The sequence below is a fragment of the Melospiza melodia genome, chromosome 11 (genome assembly GCF_035770615.1).
Source record: "Melospiza melodia melodia isolate bMelMel2 chromosome 11, bMelMel2.pri, whole genome shotgun sequence".
NCBI classification, from domain to species: domain Eukaryota; kingdom Metazoa; phylum Chordata; class Aves; order Passeriformes; family Passerellidae; genus Melospiza; species Melospiza melodia.
In genome coordinates, this window is record NC_086204.1 from 17,489,690 (window position 1) to 17,507,619 (window position 17,930).

Below are 17,930 nucleotides of genomic sequence, written 5' to 3' on the forward strand. Positions count from 1 at the left end.
CTTTCAGTTAATAAACTCTTAATGCCTTTACTGTAAAGGGTTTAACTGGGCAAGAGCTGTCTTCTGCATACAGAATTTCAGCCACTCAGGATTTGCTGATAGGAATCCAGAAATGTGCCAGTTAAATTATAGATTATGCCTCATAAAGCTTTTCAAAGGAAACTGGAAGATTTCTTGTAGAGCATGTATTGTACATACCAATCAGGGGAGCATGTTACAAGCTGCAGTTTTTTTTCATCTTTGTTTTCAGAAGTTCCACCCTTTTGGTTTTCCTGAAAATAATGGTAATAATTATTACAGGGGAAGAAGATGATGAAAGACAAAAATCACACTCTGATATGTAAGTACTTCAACACATAAAACAGGCTACTAGAAATTAAGTCACTGTTTCTGCTTGGCTAAGGTTTGGAAATCAGGGCTCATTAATTTGCAGTTATGAAGTCAAGGTATTTTACAAATATGCTTCAAGTGAACTGATACCAGCTTTGCTTGCTTCACACCTAAAATTCTAAATGAACTTAGCAGGATAAATACTTACCTCTTTAATTTGCCATGTTTGTAACTTCTATTATGCAGTTTAACCAAAGAACCAGTAATTGAGAAATTTATCTCCAATAGTTCAGTGTAGTGGAAGTGATGTGTCTTTGCCAAGTTTATACCATGGGTCACCTATCTTAAATTATCACTTGGCTAGACCTCACTGTGGGATTGTAGTGGTGCCCTCAAATGTTAATTATTAATCGTTTAGTTTTTGTGTGGGGGGTTCTGCAAGTTTTATACTATTTATAATTTACCAAGTAGTTATTGGTTTATAGCAAATGAATTTTAATTACTCAGGAAAATAACTGAAAGGTGTCAGAGGTAACAAGGGATTAAAGGCTAATCAAATCTACCTTCCAGTATATAAAACCAAACATATTTTGGGAAAAACTGTACTTACCAAGTATGTGGCAAAATTTCGGCTATTTTTTTTGTAAGCCAAATTAGGCTTAAAAATCAGTTTGTCTATCTGGAATCACAATGGTAGTAATGCAGGCAGGCAAAGCTGAATTAGATTCTGGATATAACTTTGAATACTTTTTCATTAATATGTAATTATAAAACTGCTGATTTCAGGAACTGTGCCATAAAAGCTGCTGTGTTGTGCAAAGGCTGACAGTACTCCATGTTTACATAACAAAAGTATGTCCCAGTAATGTTGCTAAATACTGGCAAAGTGACTCCTTTGTCAGTGTTATTTATTAAGCATGGGTCTCCTGTATCTGTTATGCCAGATGAAGACAAAAACAGGCTTCTGAGCCTAAAGTTTGACTAAAAAACCCCACCCAAACAACAAAAACCACAACAATGTTCTGCTATCCAATCCCTTTCTTCATACTTTACATCTGGTACCAGTTAGTATCCATGACTATTACTGTATAAAATAATAATGAACTGAGGGATCAGCTGACATTTGATGATATATGTGTCCCCCTTTTCTCACTTTTCTGGAAATGCCACTAAGGACTGTAGTGTCTGTGAAGTTTTAGATTTTTTTTCAAAAATGTATTGATATATAATTTCCATAAACCTTTTAAAGATTTCAGTTTTCTTCTTCTTGGCCTGCTTTTCCACTGTCATTATTTTGCATTTGACTACATTTGCATTTCAAATGAATTTAGCACCATTTGCAATACTTTGATAGTACATCAGTACCCAGTGTTCCTATAGACCATAAGCACTTTGGTGCTTTAAAACTATAATGGAAAAAGTAAGGTGACTACAATAATGCCATTCTTCAGGTAATTGAAGTTATTGCTTAGAATTCTTAGTGACAGGCTAGGTTGCTCATAGTAGAAATTCAATACATTTTAAATATGGAAAGCTTACTATAATTTTGAATTATGCTTGTCTGTAAAGTTGTGGAAATTTTTTCCAGTATTAGTAGATTCATATCAGACTGAGAGCACAGCACAGTTGTAAAGCACAATGAACACAACAAGAGGCACCAGATTATTAGTATTTGCTAAATGCAGTGAGAAATAATGAATACAAATAATTAACTCTCTAGTATTTTCTCTTGAGTTTACATTAGGATTTCTGAGGTAGTAGATTAGAAAAGCAATAAAAAGAAGAGAAATTAATTTTTAAACTCACCTCAACATTACATGGTAGCCATTGTACATCTGTTACTGGCTGTGTATGACAATATGGTGTGGGAGAGGCTGCACAATTTCTCACTAGAGGTGGCTCTGTGCTACTGTACTGGGCTTGCTTCTTAGGTGATGGCTAGAAATGTTTAAGAAAAGATATCTTAGTGCGTTTTCAAAATAAAATAGTAGATCAAAGAATAAAAGGTTACTTTGCATTCTGTTAACGCTTTTTCATATATTTCAGATCAGTTTATAGCACTTTTTAGGGGTCTAATACCTTCCATTTGAGGAAAAAAAAAGGAAAGTATCGAAAAAGGCCTTTGGATATAAAGCTCTAAAAAGATTTCCAACATGCCTCCACACATATGCAGACATCATTAATGTCTCCTCTCCTCTCGGGGCTTTCTTCTGCTTATCCTCCTTACTGTCTTTTTCTACTGAAATCATCTTCTCCAAGCTACCTTTTCTATGTTCATAAACATCTAGAATACTTTCAGTATTTTTTTCAGTAGAAACAATATGTGTTTGACAGGCTTTTTAAGGTTAGAGTGGAGGGTATATTGGTGCCCATTGAAGAACAGACTCACTAAAACATAAGTTGCACAAAATGCAGTAAACCTTTTAAGCTGTACTAATCAGGTAGAAATTATACCATGTTAATTGTGATAAAGGTTTGATTTCATGAACTCATCTTCTCCTTTCTAGTGTCTCATTGCAAAGATTATCTACTCCCCTCTTTTGAGTCAGGATACCCTCGCCTGTTTTTTCTCCACAGATATACAGATACACTGCAATATACTTATAACAGAAGTATTTAACATATTAATAGCTGTTATCTTGATTTCATAGAATCACAGAATGTTAAGGAGTTGGAGTGGACCTTATAGATTATCTAGTCCCAGCCCCCAGCCATGGACAGGGACACCTCCCACTAGACCAGGTTGCTCAAGGCCTTTTCCAACCTGGCTTTGAACACTCTCAGGGTTGGGGCATCCACAGCCTCCCTGGGCAAACTGTGCCAGTGTCTCACCGCCCTCACAAAGCAAACAATTTCTTCTGAATATCTAACCTAAATTTCCTCTCTTTTAATTTTTACCCATTACTCATTGTCCTGTCACGACAGTTGCACACCAAGAGTCCTTCTCTGGCTTCCCTCTAGATTCCCTTCAGATCCTGGAAAGTTGCTGTGAGCCCTTCATGCAACCTTCTCCAGGCTGAACAGCCCCAACTTTCCCAGCTTGTCTTTGTAGAGGAGGTGCTCCAGTGCTCTTATCAACTGTGTGGCCCTTCTCTGGACTTGCTCCAACAGTTCCATGTCCTCCTTGTGTTGGGGGCACCAGAGCTGGATGCAGTGCTCTGGGTGGGATCTCACCAGAGCAGAGTATGGGCCAGAATCCCTTCCCTTGTCCTGCTGGCCACACTGCTTTGGATGCAGCCCAGGATGCAGCTGGTGTTCTGTGTGCCAGGGCTCACTGCTGGGGAACCCCTGTGCACCATATCCACCCATCAGCACCAGAGTTACCTCAGTCACCACTGCTGCTCCTGGCTCACCCTCTGCAGAGTCAGTGACTTCCTCAACAACAGGCTTTGTACTTTCCAGCCTTTCTTCATGTTTAGAAATATCCCACAATACAACCTACAATGATAAATTAGTATGTTACAAATTATATTTGTATATGTGTATTAATACAATGTGCATTAATACACTTTTTTTTTTCAAATCATGGCAATTTGGGGAAACAGAAGAAATTCACTTTCTGCACCAGAATTTTTGAAGTCTTTAAAGTATTTTCTCTTCAGCTTGATGCAATCAGAAGAAAGGTTACATATGTCTCTAAAAACAAGTCTTTGTGACTTGACCTATTTATCAGTACAGTAATGGCTCAGCTATGGAATAACCAGACATAGCTTCAGGACTCTGTGACATCTGTCTTCTGTCTGTCACTGTGTTACTATGGATGTTGAGTACATCTCTTCACCCTTATTTTTATACTGGAAGAAAATACAGAAATATGCAATTTTATTTTTAAAGATTGAAAAACCTGTCCATCAACACAGCCACCAGCAATGAAATTTGGATTGCTTGGACTGAACTGAAAGCAGTAAATGTCTTCAGGAGCCTTCAACACCAACTAGAGAGAAGAAAAACAAGATAGTTGAGAAATAGTCACACCATTTGTTTGTTCTCATGTTATTTAAATACTTGGCATATTTAAAAGTCATGATTAAGTACCTGGAGGCAGGAAGGCTCAAATATACTCCAGAGAAGTATAACTGACTGTAGCAATGATTTATTAGAAAGGTTTACTTGTTCTTCATACGAAGGCTGCTCTCTTGCTGACAGTGCTATAATCCCTAATCAAAAGAGAAAATAAATTTTCTCAAAAGAGACAACTCAAGTTTCAACACATTGATAATTATCCTAAATGACTTATATTTATACCTTCTGAATACAGGGAAAAAACCCCACCAAGCAGGAAAGAAACCCCAAACAAACCAACCATGTATATTTCTTTTTTTTTCAGATCAGCTTTGAGGAGACTATTTTCGTTACTTAACATTAGGTTATTTTAAAATGAGTCATAGAACCTATGCAACCTCTTTTTTTGCTCATGCTCCTCAATGATGTAATAGTGCACCTGAAATGATGTGACAGACATGTAGACCTGGCCACCCACCATGTAAACAAATCTTTGTAAGCCAATTCATTTTCTTACCCAGGCTGCAGTGTTGGCTAGCAGTATGCTGGGAGCTGGGGCATTTTTATGGAACTTAACTGTGCTTTTGGGTCTGGCTGTGCAGAGCAGTAATGCACAGCAGGGAGCAGGAGTTGATATTTTGTGTGTCTTGTGATGCTCCCTGGCACTGGCAGAGCCGTGTCTTGCTGAGGCTGTGACATTCCTCACCAGCATGAGGCTGCTGTGAGAGCCAGGCATGGGCACAAGCACAGTGCTATGCAGGGTCATCTGAAGAGTCTGGCACCACAACCCTGCTTAAATGAGCCTCACGGGGGGAAATTTCTCTTACCTACAATCTCCACTTGTACATTAGAGTAAAGGACGTGGCATGGCCTATATGAATTCTACAAAGAATTTGTCTCGTTTTTCATTTTGCCTCAAATTGGCAATACAAAGAGGGATACTAAATCAGTTTTGATTTCTTTTTAAATTTAAAAGTTGATGATTTTATGAAAGATGCCTATTTTATAGCTGTCATATAAATCAGTACTAAAACTGCATTACCATAAATGGTTGGATGCCAGCAAACGCAGCTAATGGTTCTGTTCTTGAGATACTGCACATCTGTAAATGTTTGGTATTCTGTAAAATAAACATCTGGCTTGCCTTCTTCTTGGTCTTCTGCGAGGGCCTTCCAGTCATCAAAAAAAACGTTCATAATTTCATTTTGCTGCAGTGCAATTTCCACTCTGTTTTGTGAAAGGAACAGTTAAGATTTCAATAATCCAGATGTGACTACTCAGTAGTAGAATTACAAATATTTCTGTAAAGAGGTAGCTTCTGTTTTTCACAAAATTATGGTCACATTAGTTTAAAAATCAAGTGTTAATTTCTCAGTGCTGTATCACTGCAAGGAAACAATCTTCTGTTTAAACAGAAATAGCTACTGTATCAAGAATTTAGCTTCAGTTCTTTGTGGGCCAAGTACAGAGCAATTGTCCAATTCTTTGTGCAAAAAATGTCATTAAGTAGGATTTGTCCCACTTAATGGGACATGGCTAAGGGCATAATCAGGGGTAGGACAGCACCTTTGCTCACTGCACAACCATCTGATGAGTGGGAAGTTTTGCAGTTTGTTGGAAAACACGTATCACTATTAACTTTAGCAGTTCTGATATCTATGTAAAGCAACATTCATATCTGTATAGCATAGACATCATGGTTATTTTCACATAAAGAAGTATTAAGTTATTGTTTGTTAATATTATAATAATAAAAAAGGAAAAAAGTATATAGAAACATAAAATAAAATTGGTATTTGACTAGACCAATGATCCATTCAGACAAGAGTTCTTGCTTGTGTTCTATATTATTTCAGGTAGTCTTCAAATGTACTGCTGCAATAATTTTACCTTAAACGTACTGCTGTAAGAAATTTTTTCAGCCTCTGAGATGACAGACTCTCTGCTTTTGCTTCATTTGACAACTCCCTTGGATAATACTGCGTGGATGCATTTTTTGGATACGTCCTACCCAGTTGGAATAAATTTGAATGTAAGTATAGAAAACATTTCAAAGACAGAAACCTATTTAATGTGTAAAATTAAAATATATAGTTTTTCTAGACACTTAAAAAATATTTAAGAAAAAAGATGCAAACAGAGCATCCAATTTTTTTCTATTAATCAGTTTATAACTGAGTAACTCCAGAATTTTAGTTGAGATAAGAAACAGTGCATAGCTTAATAAATCAGCTGATAAATGTTTTCTCATGCTTACCATTTTGTCTGAGTAGTAGCTTCTCTTAGTTTTGGAACCATTTGCACCCCCACATCCCTTTCAAGCAGTTTAATACTGAAAGTATTGTCTTCATAGGCTGTGCATTCAGCATAGCTCTCTTTGTCATCTGCAGCATTCTTGTCAGTAAATGTAATGGGTGCACCAAACTGCCTGCGAACTCGAGAGATCTTGTACTTAATCTGCAAAAGATGCATTTCCATAGCTGAAAAGAGAAAGCTTTTGGAAAGCTCATTCTTTAAAATGGCTGCATTCATATAATGGTAGAATTAGTTCCCTTAACAATTTCTGCACTGAGTTTATTCATATTTCTGCATTTTGAAATTCTGAAGTGCTCTTATAAATAAACTACATATGTAATAGAAGACAGGTTTGTATTTGTAAAACTAGAAGTTGTAGCATTTTTGGATTACTGCTAGGAGGAAACAGAATTACATTTGCTAATTCATCCGGTATCAAAACTGCACATTTAATTATTTGATTTACAGAAAGCCTTATATAATACTGAATTAGGCTTCCAAGACCTAATTTTCAGCTCTTCCCTTTTGGTGGAAGTTCAGAGGAGTTGCCTTATGTTGAGAAGGATGAAGGTTTCCTTATGTTGAGAAGGATGTGTCTTGACTTCTGTCCACAAAGAGAAGTAGGCACTTGATTTCAGGCAGTAGAGAGGTATTGCTATGCCTTGGTTTCATATCCAGGTACTTTTCCCCAGCACCTCCCACAGAATTGGAAAGGAAAGTAAGCTAAAATACTTGTGAGTGGACCTTGCCAGCCATGCAGAATGCAGAATATGGAATTCTTGGACTGTGCATGTATTAAATTAAATGACTGTGATATAGCTTTAGAGCAATCAGACATTATTTTAGGTGTATGCAAGATGTTCAGTTGCTGATAACTATCAAAACTTAGCCAGTCTTCCCTGAAGAGGGACTTAGGTACTGAGTAAAAATCACTCATGAACAGTTAGATACTTGGAGATGCCCCACACATCACCAATTAGCTGACAGCTGTGAGTGGGTCTAGTTTTTGGACATATAATCTCTCTCTCTATATATATATATATGTACAATCTGTAGATGTAATTAATTAAATATGTCCTTCTGTAAAGTCAGCTTATAATACCTATGGATACTTAAAGACTGTTGCATGCTACTTAGATGCCATTCATATACTAGAACTGTTCCCTGAGCTTCATGGAAACAGAGCAATGACTCCCATTGGCATCTGGCCACTTGGTAAATTGAGCAAAAAGTGGCAGAGCTGCCAGTGATCAAAGATGATCAGGACTTCTGACCTTAAACCTTAAAAAGTGGTTATGTCCAAGGTGGTGATACATGCCTAATTTGCAAGACTTAGAGAATAGAGTTCAAAATAAAAGTTTCTGCAGCACTTTCAGCTTTTGTTAAAAGTTTAGATATGTCTCTATTTCTCTCTGTTAGTTTTCTTGAAAAACCTCAAGAAAAACTAGGATTGCAGCTTCCAACTTCCTGACTTGTTGCTTTTTAAAAATAAGCATAGGGGTTTTATATTTATTTCATTGACTAACATCTGTTGATTCTGACCTTTGTCTCCCTTTCTATAAGAGATTCTTCTTCAACTTCCTTTTCGCTGCCAAGGGAAACCCAAGGTTTGCGGGGTTCTGGAGCTTCCTCTATGTTTTCTTCTTCCGTTTCTTCTTTTTCTTCTGCAGCTTCTAAAGACTGTGATATCAAACAGTGGGAAATGGTACTTTTTCAAAAAATTGTTACAGAAATGTAAGTATTAACTAGAAACCCAGGTTTCAGTCTTAATCACATGTTCTTTATTTTGTCTCAGAGCAGTGAGTCTGAGTATACTGTGCCCCTGGGCAGGGCTGGCTTAGGTCCTGTTCATTTGTGCATTAGAATTTTCCAATAATATTTAATATTTAATTACTAAAGAGAGACTGTTGTCTTGAAAGCAAATAATTTTTTATAAAAAGAATTTATAGTGATTTTTTCCATTAGACCCTCTAGCCTGGAACTGCATTTTATTTTTCTTAATTTTTTCTTCTCCTCGTTCCCTGATGCTGGATGGCAAACTCATATTCAAAAATTATATAATCTTTCTATAAACATTCTCCTATGATGCAGTGTACAAGTTCTATTTATCTGGAGCTGTTTAGAACTCAAGAACATTTTCATGATTTGAAGAATATATTCATAGATATTATGAAAAATAAGTATAATACTTCTTTGAAAACGCTCTATATGTTTATTTTCTGTTATTTTTATGTCTGAGAAAACTGATTATTGGCAGAGAAAATGAATGCTTATGATAAAAATGTAGCAGTGGGGGTTCTACTGGCCCTCTGAAGTAAAATGCAAAACCTAAATTTAGCCCTTCTCAGAATAAAATATATTTTTACAGTGATACACATATTTTTCCATTATCAGCTTAACCATTAAAGAAATACTGGGTGCTTAAGAATACTATTCCTGACATCTTTGTTTGAGACTAGATTCTAAAATATTTATAGATAGAACAATGCTCTGTTATACTTGTATTTTACCTTTAGAAAGTTTTCCTTGGCTTCTTCAGAAGCAACAATATAAAAGTTCTGTCCATACTGTGAGCTTGGATCAAAAACTACCAAGAGTTCTTCCCCTGGATATTCCTATTTTAATGAAAAAAATTAGTGGAAAACTGAAAACAAATAATACTCAAAATAAACATAAAGTTGTGACTGGAAAAGCTACCACCAATTTAGTGTGTTAGGTTAATTTTGTATTCTTAGTGGAGAATTTAATGTGCCAATTGAAAGGAATAGATGGGGGTTTATTTTGTAATAAAAATAAGTCTGGGAAAAAACTAATCTTTTATACAGACAACTAAACAGAAAATAAACTGTTTTAGTGATTCTCAATACATAGGCCATGCAGAAGGGGAAGCCAAGTATGTGGAGCTCTGTCAGTTCACAGAATCAAAACTAATATATGCTACTTTTAGCATATTTTCAATCTGAAGCTAGTAAAAAAAAATGCATGGCAAGCCATGAGAAACTTAGAGTCAACAACTGTCCATGACCTCTAGCACTCAGATATTACAGCATCAGTGTGTTTACACAGAGCCAAACAAGAACAGACCCATTCTCCAAAAGAATGGACACTCTGAGAGCATAAGTCTTAAAGAGAGAATGAAATATGCTACATACTAGGATAACTTTTTTGAAAGGGAGGAAATCAGAAGATTTAGCTCTTGTTTTCATGTCTTGAATTATGTCCTCTTTTTTAATACACTTGAAATTATTTTCTTCTGTGACATCTTCATCAGGTCGGCAATTAAAAATTTCTTGGGTCTTTTCAGTCAAAAGCAAAGGAAAGATTTCTGGGTGGCCTTTGAAAAAAAGCAAAATTACATGAGTGTTGTTTAAACATGCATGTATACTTTGATAAGTCTGTGTCTTTACTGTTTCTAGCATAATGCCTTTGAATCTCTCACCTATGCCTTTGAATCTCTCAGCTTTGTTTTTGCTATTTTGGAAGGCGTGAAATACAAATTATATTTACTTTATTAATCTTTGAAAATACTCTACCCAACATTTTGCACATAATGAATATGATTTCCCTGGTTTGGGGAGCTTTTTTTTCTTTTGATGAACAGGTAATTAACAACTTCAGTGAAAAATCTTTAAGGGGTTGGTTTTAATATATTAAGGGCAAAATTGCACGGTTCTGACTTAAGAAAGCCTTTGAATAAATACCCTGTGGTCCTTCCTTATAGGGCAGCACCATATTAAGCCAAATCTAGGTGAGGATGCTTTTCTGATTTTGGACTTTCATCTTGCTCCCATTGAGTTCAGAGTGCAGGAGAGACTATTCCTCACCAATCAAATGAGACTAAAGCAAGCTCACTGAGATTAAAGTCAGATATTTATTTTCAGTTTTATTGGAGAATGTTGTTTTTGACACACACGATGTCTGTTAGGCTCATTCATATTAACTCAGAATAAGATATTGCTTATCTTTGTGCTAGCATGGATATCTGCATTGTTTTGGGGGAGGCTGGATGCAGTTAGGTGACCTGTCAGCTGTGCTCTGCCAACACTCAGTCTGGGGATAGCATGCAGTGCTTCTCACTGTGTGTGCCAGCTGTATGTGAGTAGGGCAATGTGTGTAATGCTGGCCTTTCTTACACCTCACATCTTCTGTCTCCAGCTGCATGACAGCTCTAAGGGGCCAAGATCCTTCTAGGCTCAGCCAGTAGATTCCTGCCCCTGAGACTCCTGTGCTGCACTGCCCTGCTAGCAGACTCATGCTCTGTCTCAGCTGCCCAGAAAGAGCATTCCTCATGAAGGCTGCTACATTTTTGTCTGGGCAGGTTAGGAGATGTTCATCTTTTTGGTGAACTGGAAACTACAAGACTTAGGGATGTGTATACTGTTTTACTGAACTGAAATGTGCTGGCTGTGATAATAGGTGATACTTTCTCTCTTTGTTTCAGTCTCTTAGTTTAAATCACTTAGTATTTTATCTTAATTCCCGGCACCTGTGGGGCTTTTCCTCTTTGTGCATGCCTTGAAGAGAAGTTGACATACCTCAAATGATGATTGTGACCAGCTGTGTCAGCATGTTTTGAGAAGTCCTCTCTAATCTAAGCCAACAAGGACTCACAAAATGGTAAATCCTCCTTAATCTCTGCATAATCCTATCACATAATACATTATGTTTGATGAATCTGACATTTATCCTTTAAAATCTTTCAGTGCTGCTACTCCACTGCATCTGCTCTGCCACAGTCATCACTAAAATTAATGGCATGCCTGATATTTCTGGTGCATGCTACACTGTTCCAAGTATGGATTACTTAGTGTCCACTACTTATTTCATAGCACATACAATCTGTAACATGCACAGGCCATTAGTTCACTCTCATCACAAGCTGTAATCAATATTGCATGATTTTCCTTTTTGATATCTTGGAGATTTCCAGGATTTCTGTGTGGATGCTTCCAAAAAATACAGAATCATAGGGATGTTGATTGCAAAGACCTCCAAGTCATCTGGTCCAAACTCACTGTTGGTAACACCAGACCTCAAAAATCCCAGCCAGGAGGAATGTTTGGTTTAGACATAATTGTTTGCTACAATAAGCTTTTATGGTGCTGTTCTTTAAATGCTGAATCACGTGTAAGCCTTGTGCACAAATGCTAATGCTGAAAAAAATCCTTTTAAAGAGCTGTAGGTTTCATTGCCAAATGAAACAATACAAGCATGCATTAAAGTTAAGCAAGAATACAATGGACATCACTACAAGAGGAAACAGAGTAATACAGATACTCTAAGTACATTTTTTTCAACTCCCTATTGCTTAAACCCAAACTAAAAACAAAGAAATGATCAGAATTAAAATTATACCTTTCAGTCTAAAGAATTAAAATTCCATATTGCAGAATATTATTTTTAACAGAGTCTATAATATAAGGAGCTGATACTGGAGTTCTTACATTATAAATATTATTATTGAATGCTCTTTTCCAGTAAAAAGTGTGTAACATCTGATCATAGGCCTCACGTTGTTTTTCTATTTGTAAATTGTACCTGTATCATTTGTAACAGTCAGCAGCTCTTAGTGCTAGGAGATCTCCATAAAAGACCAAGAAACTCTAAGGAAGAAGTAAATAACACTTGCAGGCCTAAGAAGTGTGTGCACGGTGTTTAAATCTTGCACAGGCAGAGTTTGCTTACACCCGTGTTGTTTTCCTGCTTTCAGCACCAGGTTCCTGGCGCTGGTTTAGCTCTTAGAGCTCTAACCTTATTTGCCAGCAGGTGGAGGTACAATTCTCTCTTACTAACTATCTCCTGCAACACTGAAAGCACATTTTTAAAGTGGTACATTTTTAAAGCACCACTTTAATCATCAGAGGGATCACTTTTTGTGCATTTTCATAAACTGCAGCTTAGCCATTTTGGTGATGCTAACCAGAGAACAATTTTCACGCAGTGCTCATAGGATTATGGAGGAAAACAAGTGATTTACAGTTTCTTTTAGAATTACCAAGTTTGTGTACCCCTTGTTTGCCACTCTGTTTTACTTTTAACAATAAAAGCTGTATTGTTACAAGCCAATTAATAAGATAACCCTTTGGACTGTTCCTGTAAACCACAGATAAATTTTACTTTGGTATCAATTTAAGTTCTATCTGAGGGATAATTGCACAAATTGGGTCAGAAGAAAAATACAACCAGAAATATGGAAAATAAGAAAACATTGGAAATCATTTGGTGTCTAAAAAAAAGGAATATATTTAAATGTGGATAATTGCATACTTTTAGCCCTTAATTATGGCCATGCTTAAAACCTAACTTTACTTGAACATAAACCTAATTGTGACTTTTAAATGGTTATTTTTTTTCCCTTACAAAGAAAAAAAAGATGCTAATTGATGTCTATTGGTATCTATGATTAAGAACCACAAATGGTATGCTAAAATAATATTTTCATGAAATTTAATAATGGTTCAAAAAAGATCAAAGATTAATGAATTATTAAAATAATCATGTTTTTCCTTCAATTGCTAAACTATTTCTAAATGCAAAGATTTTGCACCCTATAATTCTGTTAGGATGCCTATTTCCCTCTATCCCAACTCCTCTCAAACCAAGAAAAAAACCTCTTCTAAACCCCATACCTGTTTCCTGCTGCACTGCCTGCTACTCAGAGAGCCACTGTAATTACTGTGATAACTGCATTTCTAAATAGTTTCTATTTTTTCCCATTCATTAAAAAATATTTTCTTTTTATTCTCTGCATTAGTAACACTGAAACTTCAAACTGCTTTGAGTATTCCAGAACTACTGCTTTAAAGCTCAGTCATCATAGCACTTACCTATACTGGCCATAGAAAGATCAACTTCATCTTGTTTACCTGAAATATAAGGACATGATGTTATCAGTGTTGGTTACAGAATTATAATGAGTAATTTTACCTCTCTCAGTTATTTATATAAAATAGCATATTCTAATTGATCTCATGTTTTTTTAATGCATGGGGCCAAAATAATTGATGTAGATCTCATGTGAGCCCAGATTGCTGCTTGTTTCATTTTTGCTGTACCTTACCAAGATGTGTTTCCTTTTCCTTTTCATGATTCCTTAGCTTTGTTTTACCTTTTTGTTTCTTTGCTGCTGGTTTTGAATCTTTCAAGGTGCTCTGGCTGGATTTGACACTTTTTGACATTTTTTCAGATTTCTCTAGAGAAAGATAAATATCATTAATAATTTTAAGTAGACAACAGAATGCACCATGTATGAGTGAAAATTTTGTCCATGATTTTATGTAGTTTATCATTATAATAATATTTTCATATGCAGCTAAAGGTATGTTTCATAGTTTTAAATCATAAGCTGTATTTTCATATCATGTGTAATAGATGGAAAAACTTCTTTTGCCCAGGGTGTTCAAGAATGAACACCGATTGTCCAAAATACTAGCAGGTTAAATGAGGATAGAGGTTTCCCTTACTGAAAGCTAAGGATCTGAGATAAAGTGGGAAGAGCAGTTATAAATATTTGTCCCAATGTTTGTAAGTGTCAACCATTACCCAGCTGCACAAAGCATTTATATTTCCAGATTATTTTTCAGTGCAGCTCTGCAGAGGACAAACTCGGGAAGATGTATGCCTGATTAAATGTAGCAACCACACGGCAGGAGATGATATTGTATAGAAGGCTTGTTTCATTTGCTCTCCTTCATACCAATATCTGGAGAAAGGATTAGAACAGAAGGGCAGGAAAGACTCAGAAGAAACGCGGTTCAGCCTCCCGCTGCTCAGGCTGGACAGCACCATCATGTGGGAGGTGCTCACACAGCAGCCGATGGAACAACTAAATCAGGCTGGCCCAATTCTCTTAGCAGCATTAAAATTGTTTGGTGTTAATATTGAACTGCCAGAGGTGTTCAGATAGGATGAGGACAATGGGGCTCTCACTTTGCTTGTATCCTCCCTCTCCATGTTCACACTTGTATCCTCCCTCCCATGTTTACACTGGGAGAGGAACCATTTTTTAAATGTCTAGAGAGCACTTACAGTATTTGGATGCTATTACAATTTTACCACTAATGACAGGAAAGTAGATGCAGACAGGACAGAAAGAGATGGCACCTCCAGGAACGCTGGCATGCCATAACTATTTCTGGTGATCTCTTACAGGAGCTACAGCCTGTCTGCCTGTGCACATGAACAGCACATTTTCTGTCAAGATGCTTAAGGTGAAAAGGTGAGTTTATAAAATAAATGTTCTATCTTGAGGGTTTCCTTATGAACAGCCTAAAATAGTGAGTGCTAAAACAAACATGCTGTGGCCTGTGCATTTGCAATTTCAGTGGCACACCAAGACTGAGAAACAGTGCTTTACTGTTTTGTAACACAGTTCTCAAATACTCCAGAAGCAAGCAATATAATCTTAGCTTCTGATCTCAGTTTTAGCATGGAGATGGCCACTGATGACAACACACAGGTCATGGATTATAGCCTGATGGAATAGCTGAGGTTTGGGATACATGCTGGCCTCCCATGAACTCAAGGTAAATTTCAGTGTTTGCTTTAATGTGAGCAGTCTGACACTCTTATAACAGTTATGGCTTTTTCTTTTTCACTCCAATCAGAGTAGAAAAATATACTCTATAAATCTTCAAACTCTTTCCTGTGCCATACTGGGTCTTGCAGATCACAGGGGCCATCCATGGCATGTTAGTGTATTTCTCTCTTGTTTAATCTCTCTTGATTATGGCAAATGCAGTCCCCTTCATTAATCTGTCTGAAGAACAGTAGCAATTTAATCTTCTGCTTCTTACAAAAAGCAATGATGATACCAATGCAAAGAAAATTAATGTTTCAGAATTCTGAAACTTTTGCTATATGTGGGATGATGTTTTTAACCCCCACCTCTGCCCCCACAAAAATTAAATATAATTAATCTAAGGAGAAAGTTGGGAATTTTTTCTACCCTCCTTCTCACAGTGTTTCTCTCAAATACAGGAGTTGAAACACTGTTAATATAGTTCTGTGTAAGCCAATATATTTTCATATATATATATATGCATTTTTTAATATATTTTCATAGATATGTATAATCTTTCAAAGGAGTCTATACAATGTGCTTAGCTTATAGCTCTGAAACACTCACTGAGAGTGCACATCAACTCAGATGGTCAAAAGAGACTAATTTTTCCTTATTTAAAAAGGAAAGCTGTGCAAAGCTGTTTCTTATCTAGCTTCTTGCATACTTTATGTATAAAAATTGTGACCCATTTTGTAAATAGTTCTGTGACTATTGTAGTTTGAAACCAACATTTATGCTTCCATGTAAAAGAGACAGCCCTCCAGGATCCCCGCCAGGAGGGGAGGGCAGCTGTTGCAGAAATTAGTTGAAGGACAATATACACCATCTCATATATATATTCCAGTCACAATGTCTTAATTCACCATTTCATAATTATGCACTGCAACAAAGCTAGTTTGGAAATTTTGAGTGAGTTCCTCTGAGTATCCTAATCTCTAGGTCACATGAATGGAGGAAACACTGAGAAGGCTGACAGAAGTCACATCCTATGTTTAGTAAAATAACTCGCCCTTTCAATGGATTTCAAGCATATTTCAAGCAAAATCCCCTTCCTTTCAATGGATTTCAAGCATATTTTCCCTATAAAAAGAGTTAAAACTCTTGAAAATGGGGTCCCAGTACTCAGTTCCTTCTCCATCACTGAAAGGAGGAGGTACAGAGGTAGTTGCAGCAGCACAGAGAGCAGGGCCGTGGTGGTGGTGTTGGTGTCAGTGCCTGGTGCATGTATTTGCATTTGTTAATAGAGAAGTGCCCTGTTTAAGGGCTGCAGATGAGCAGAGCAGCCAGTGGCACTGCTGCTGCTTCCCTCTGGCATGCTCAGGGCCTGCCAGCCAGAGAGCAGACAGGAAATTGCAGCCTGCTTATCCTCCTCTGCAGCATCCCCAGAAGCCCATCGCCCTGCCCCTCCCTCCTCCTGTGGCCATGTGAGCGGCCGTGCTCAGGAAACAGGGAAGGCCTGCAGGGAAAGCAAAGGCAGAGCTTCCAGAAGCTTCTCTGGAAGCATTAGCAGGCCCACAGCCTCGATGCAAAGCTGGTTTTTACACAGGAATGTGGTAACCTCCAGGTGCTCCCTTCAGGAAACACACACACCAAACTTCCAAATATGTATTGGGGAGAAGCCTTTTGTACCTCCCCTCTTCCAAAAAAGGATAATAGAACAAAAGTCCCCATGTGTAAGTTAAAAGCTACTATTTTCAGTAGTTGCCTCTTAGTTTGGGGGTTTGCTTTATCCCCCTAAGTTTTTATAAAAAATACTAAATGCTGTCAAGAAAGCCATGAAAAAAAAATAATTCTGTATTAGTGGACTGTCTAAAAATGTCACCAAAACAATTAATTTTTTAATCTATGGTTAGTTCCAGTTCTCTTAGGGGTATTTCTATACTGCTAATTTAAAAAGAACTGGTTAATGCACACACAAATGTATTATGCCTTTCCATTATGTTTATAAAAATGTATGATTCTCTGATTGAGAAGAGGTTGGAAACAACATGTAAATTAACATAATTTGTAAATTTTAAAAGCGCAAAATCTATATAAAATTATAGCTTTTGAAAATCAATTGTTATAAATATTGCCATGTGTTTTATTTTTAGAAAATAAGTAATATTTAGATTTCATTAATTATGTTGTCTAGTTTTTCAGCAGTTTTTCAGTGGAACACAGTGTTACGTTATGTAATTGCTAAAGTCTGGGTAAATATTTGACAACTTCGTTTGACATTTAATGGCCTAGTTTGTTTACAGATGGCTCTAATATTTTGAACATTAGGCTTAAGAGGAAAAAATAAGATCAGTGTTCTCGTAATAATTTAATGTACTGAAACATTTACAGCTAAAAACAAATCCGTGAAGTTGCTAGGTTCTGCAAAAGGCAAAAACTAATTAGCTATCAGTTCTGCAAAAGATGCTGCCTGATTTTAGGACACAGAATGATTCATTAGTTGCCTAATTGAATGATTTAAGGTCAAGTGTGTGTGCATTACTATTTCAGGACTGTAATTTACTATAATTTGGAATGACAGAAGAATTGGATGCATGTCCATTTTACAAAAGCAATACAAGGAAAGGATCAAAACCATGTGCTAATTGCTTTTTTTGTTGCATCACTAACCAGCTAAAAACCACATTTCTGTTGGCAAACATTTAGGAACCTGTTAAAAATATCATTTTGAAAATTACTTTGTCTCTCCAGAGATTCACGTGTAATGCTGCCTTTAATTAAATTTGTTCTATTTTGCTCT

General features: G+C 36.6%; 1 protein-coding gene and 1 long non-coding RNA gene across 6 annotated transcripts in view; one reads left to right on the forward strand and one right to left on the reverse strand.

Annotated features, from left to right (window-relative positions):
- Positions 1 to 17,930, reverse strand: part of DNAI3 (dynein axonemal intermediate chain 3) — a 30,874-nt gene that overhangs the window by 11,431 nt on the left and 1,513 nt on the right. For 4 of the 5 annotated variants that reach the window (XM_063165780.1, XM_063165779.1, XM_063165781.1 and 1 more), the window contains exons 2-14: positions 13,736 to 13,819; positions 13,455 to 13,493; positions 9,780 to 9,961; positions 9,138 to 9,242; positions 8,170 to 8,307; positions 6,590 to 6,789; positions 6,223 to 6,339; positions 5,375 to 5,559; positions 4,366 to 4,487; positions 4,175 to 4,264; positions 3,655 to 3,768; positions 2,137 to 2,268; positions 199 to 272 (exon numbers count right to left, since the gene is read on the reverse strand). In XM_063165780.1, coding sequence (XP_063021850.1) covers positions 199 to 272; positions 2,137 to 2,268; positions 3,655 to 3,768; positions 4,175 to 4,264; positions 4,366 to 4,487; positions 5,375 to 5,559; positions 6,223 to 6,339; positions 6,590 to 6,789; positions 8,170 to 8,307; positions 9,138 to 9,242; positions 9,780 to 9,961; positions 13,455 to 13,493; positions 13,736 to 13,805 — 1,568 coding nt within the window. In that variant the 5' untranslated portion in view covers positions 13,806 to 13,819. The remainder of the gene's footprint in view (positions 1 to 198; positions 273 to 2,136; positions 2,269 to 3,654; positions 3,769 to 4,174; positions 4,265 to 4,365; positions 4,488 to 5,374; positions 5,560 to 6,222; positions 6,340 to 6,589; positions 6,790 to 8,169; positions 8,308 to 9,137; positions 9,243 to 9,779; positions 9,962 to 13,454; positions 13,494 to 13,735; positions 13,820 to 17,930) is intronic. The other variant, XM_063165782.1, reaches the window with a different exon arrangement.
- Positions 247 to 15,366, forward strand: LOC134423112 (uncharacterized). The gene is made up of 4 exons (XR_010029005.1): positions 247 to 340; positions 6,189 to 6,364; positions 14,779 to 14,845; positions 15,049 to 15,366. It is a non-coding gene; the product is annotated as an uncharacterized LOC134423112 (long non-coding RNA).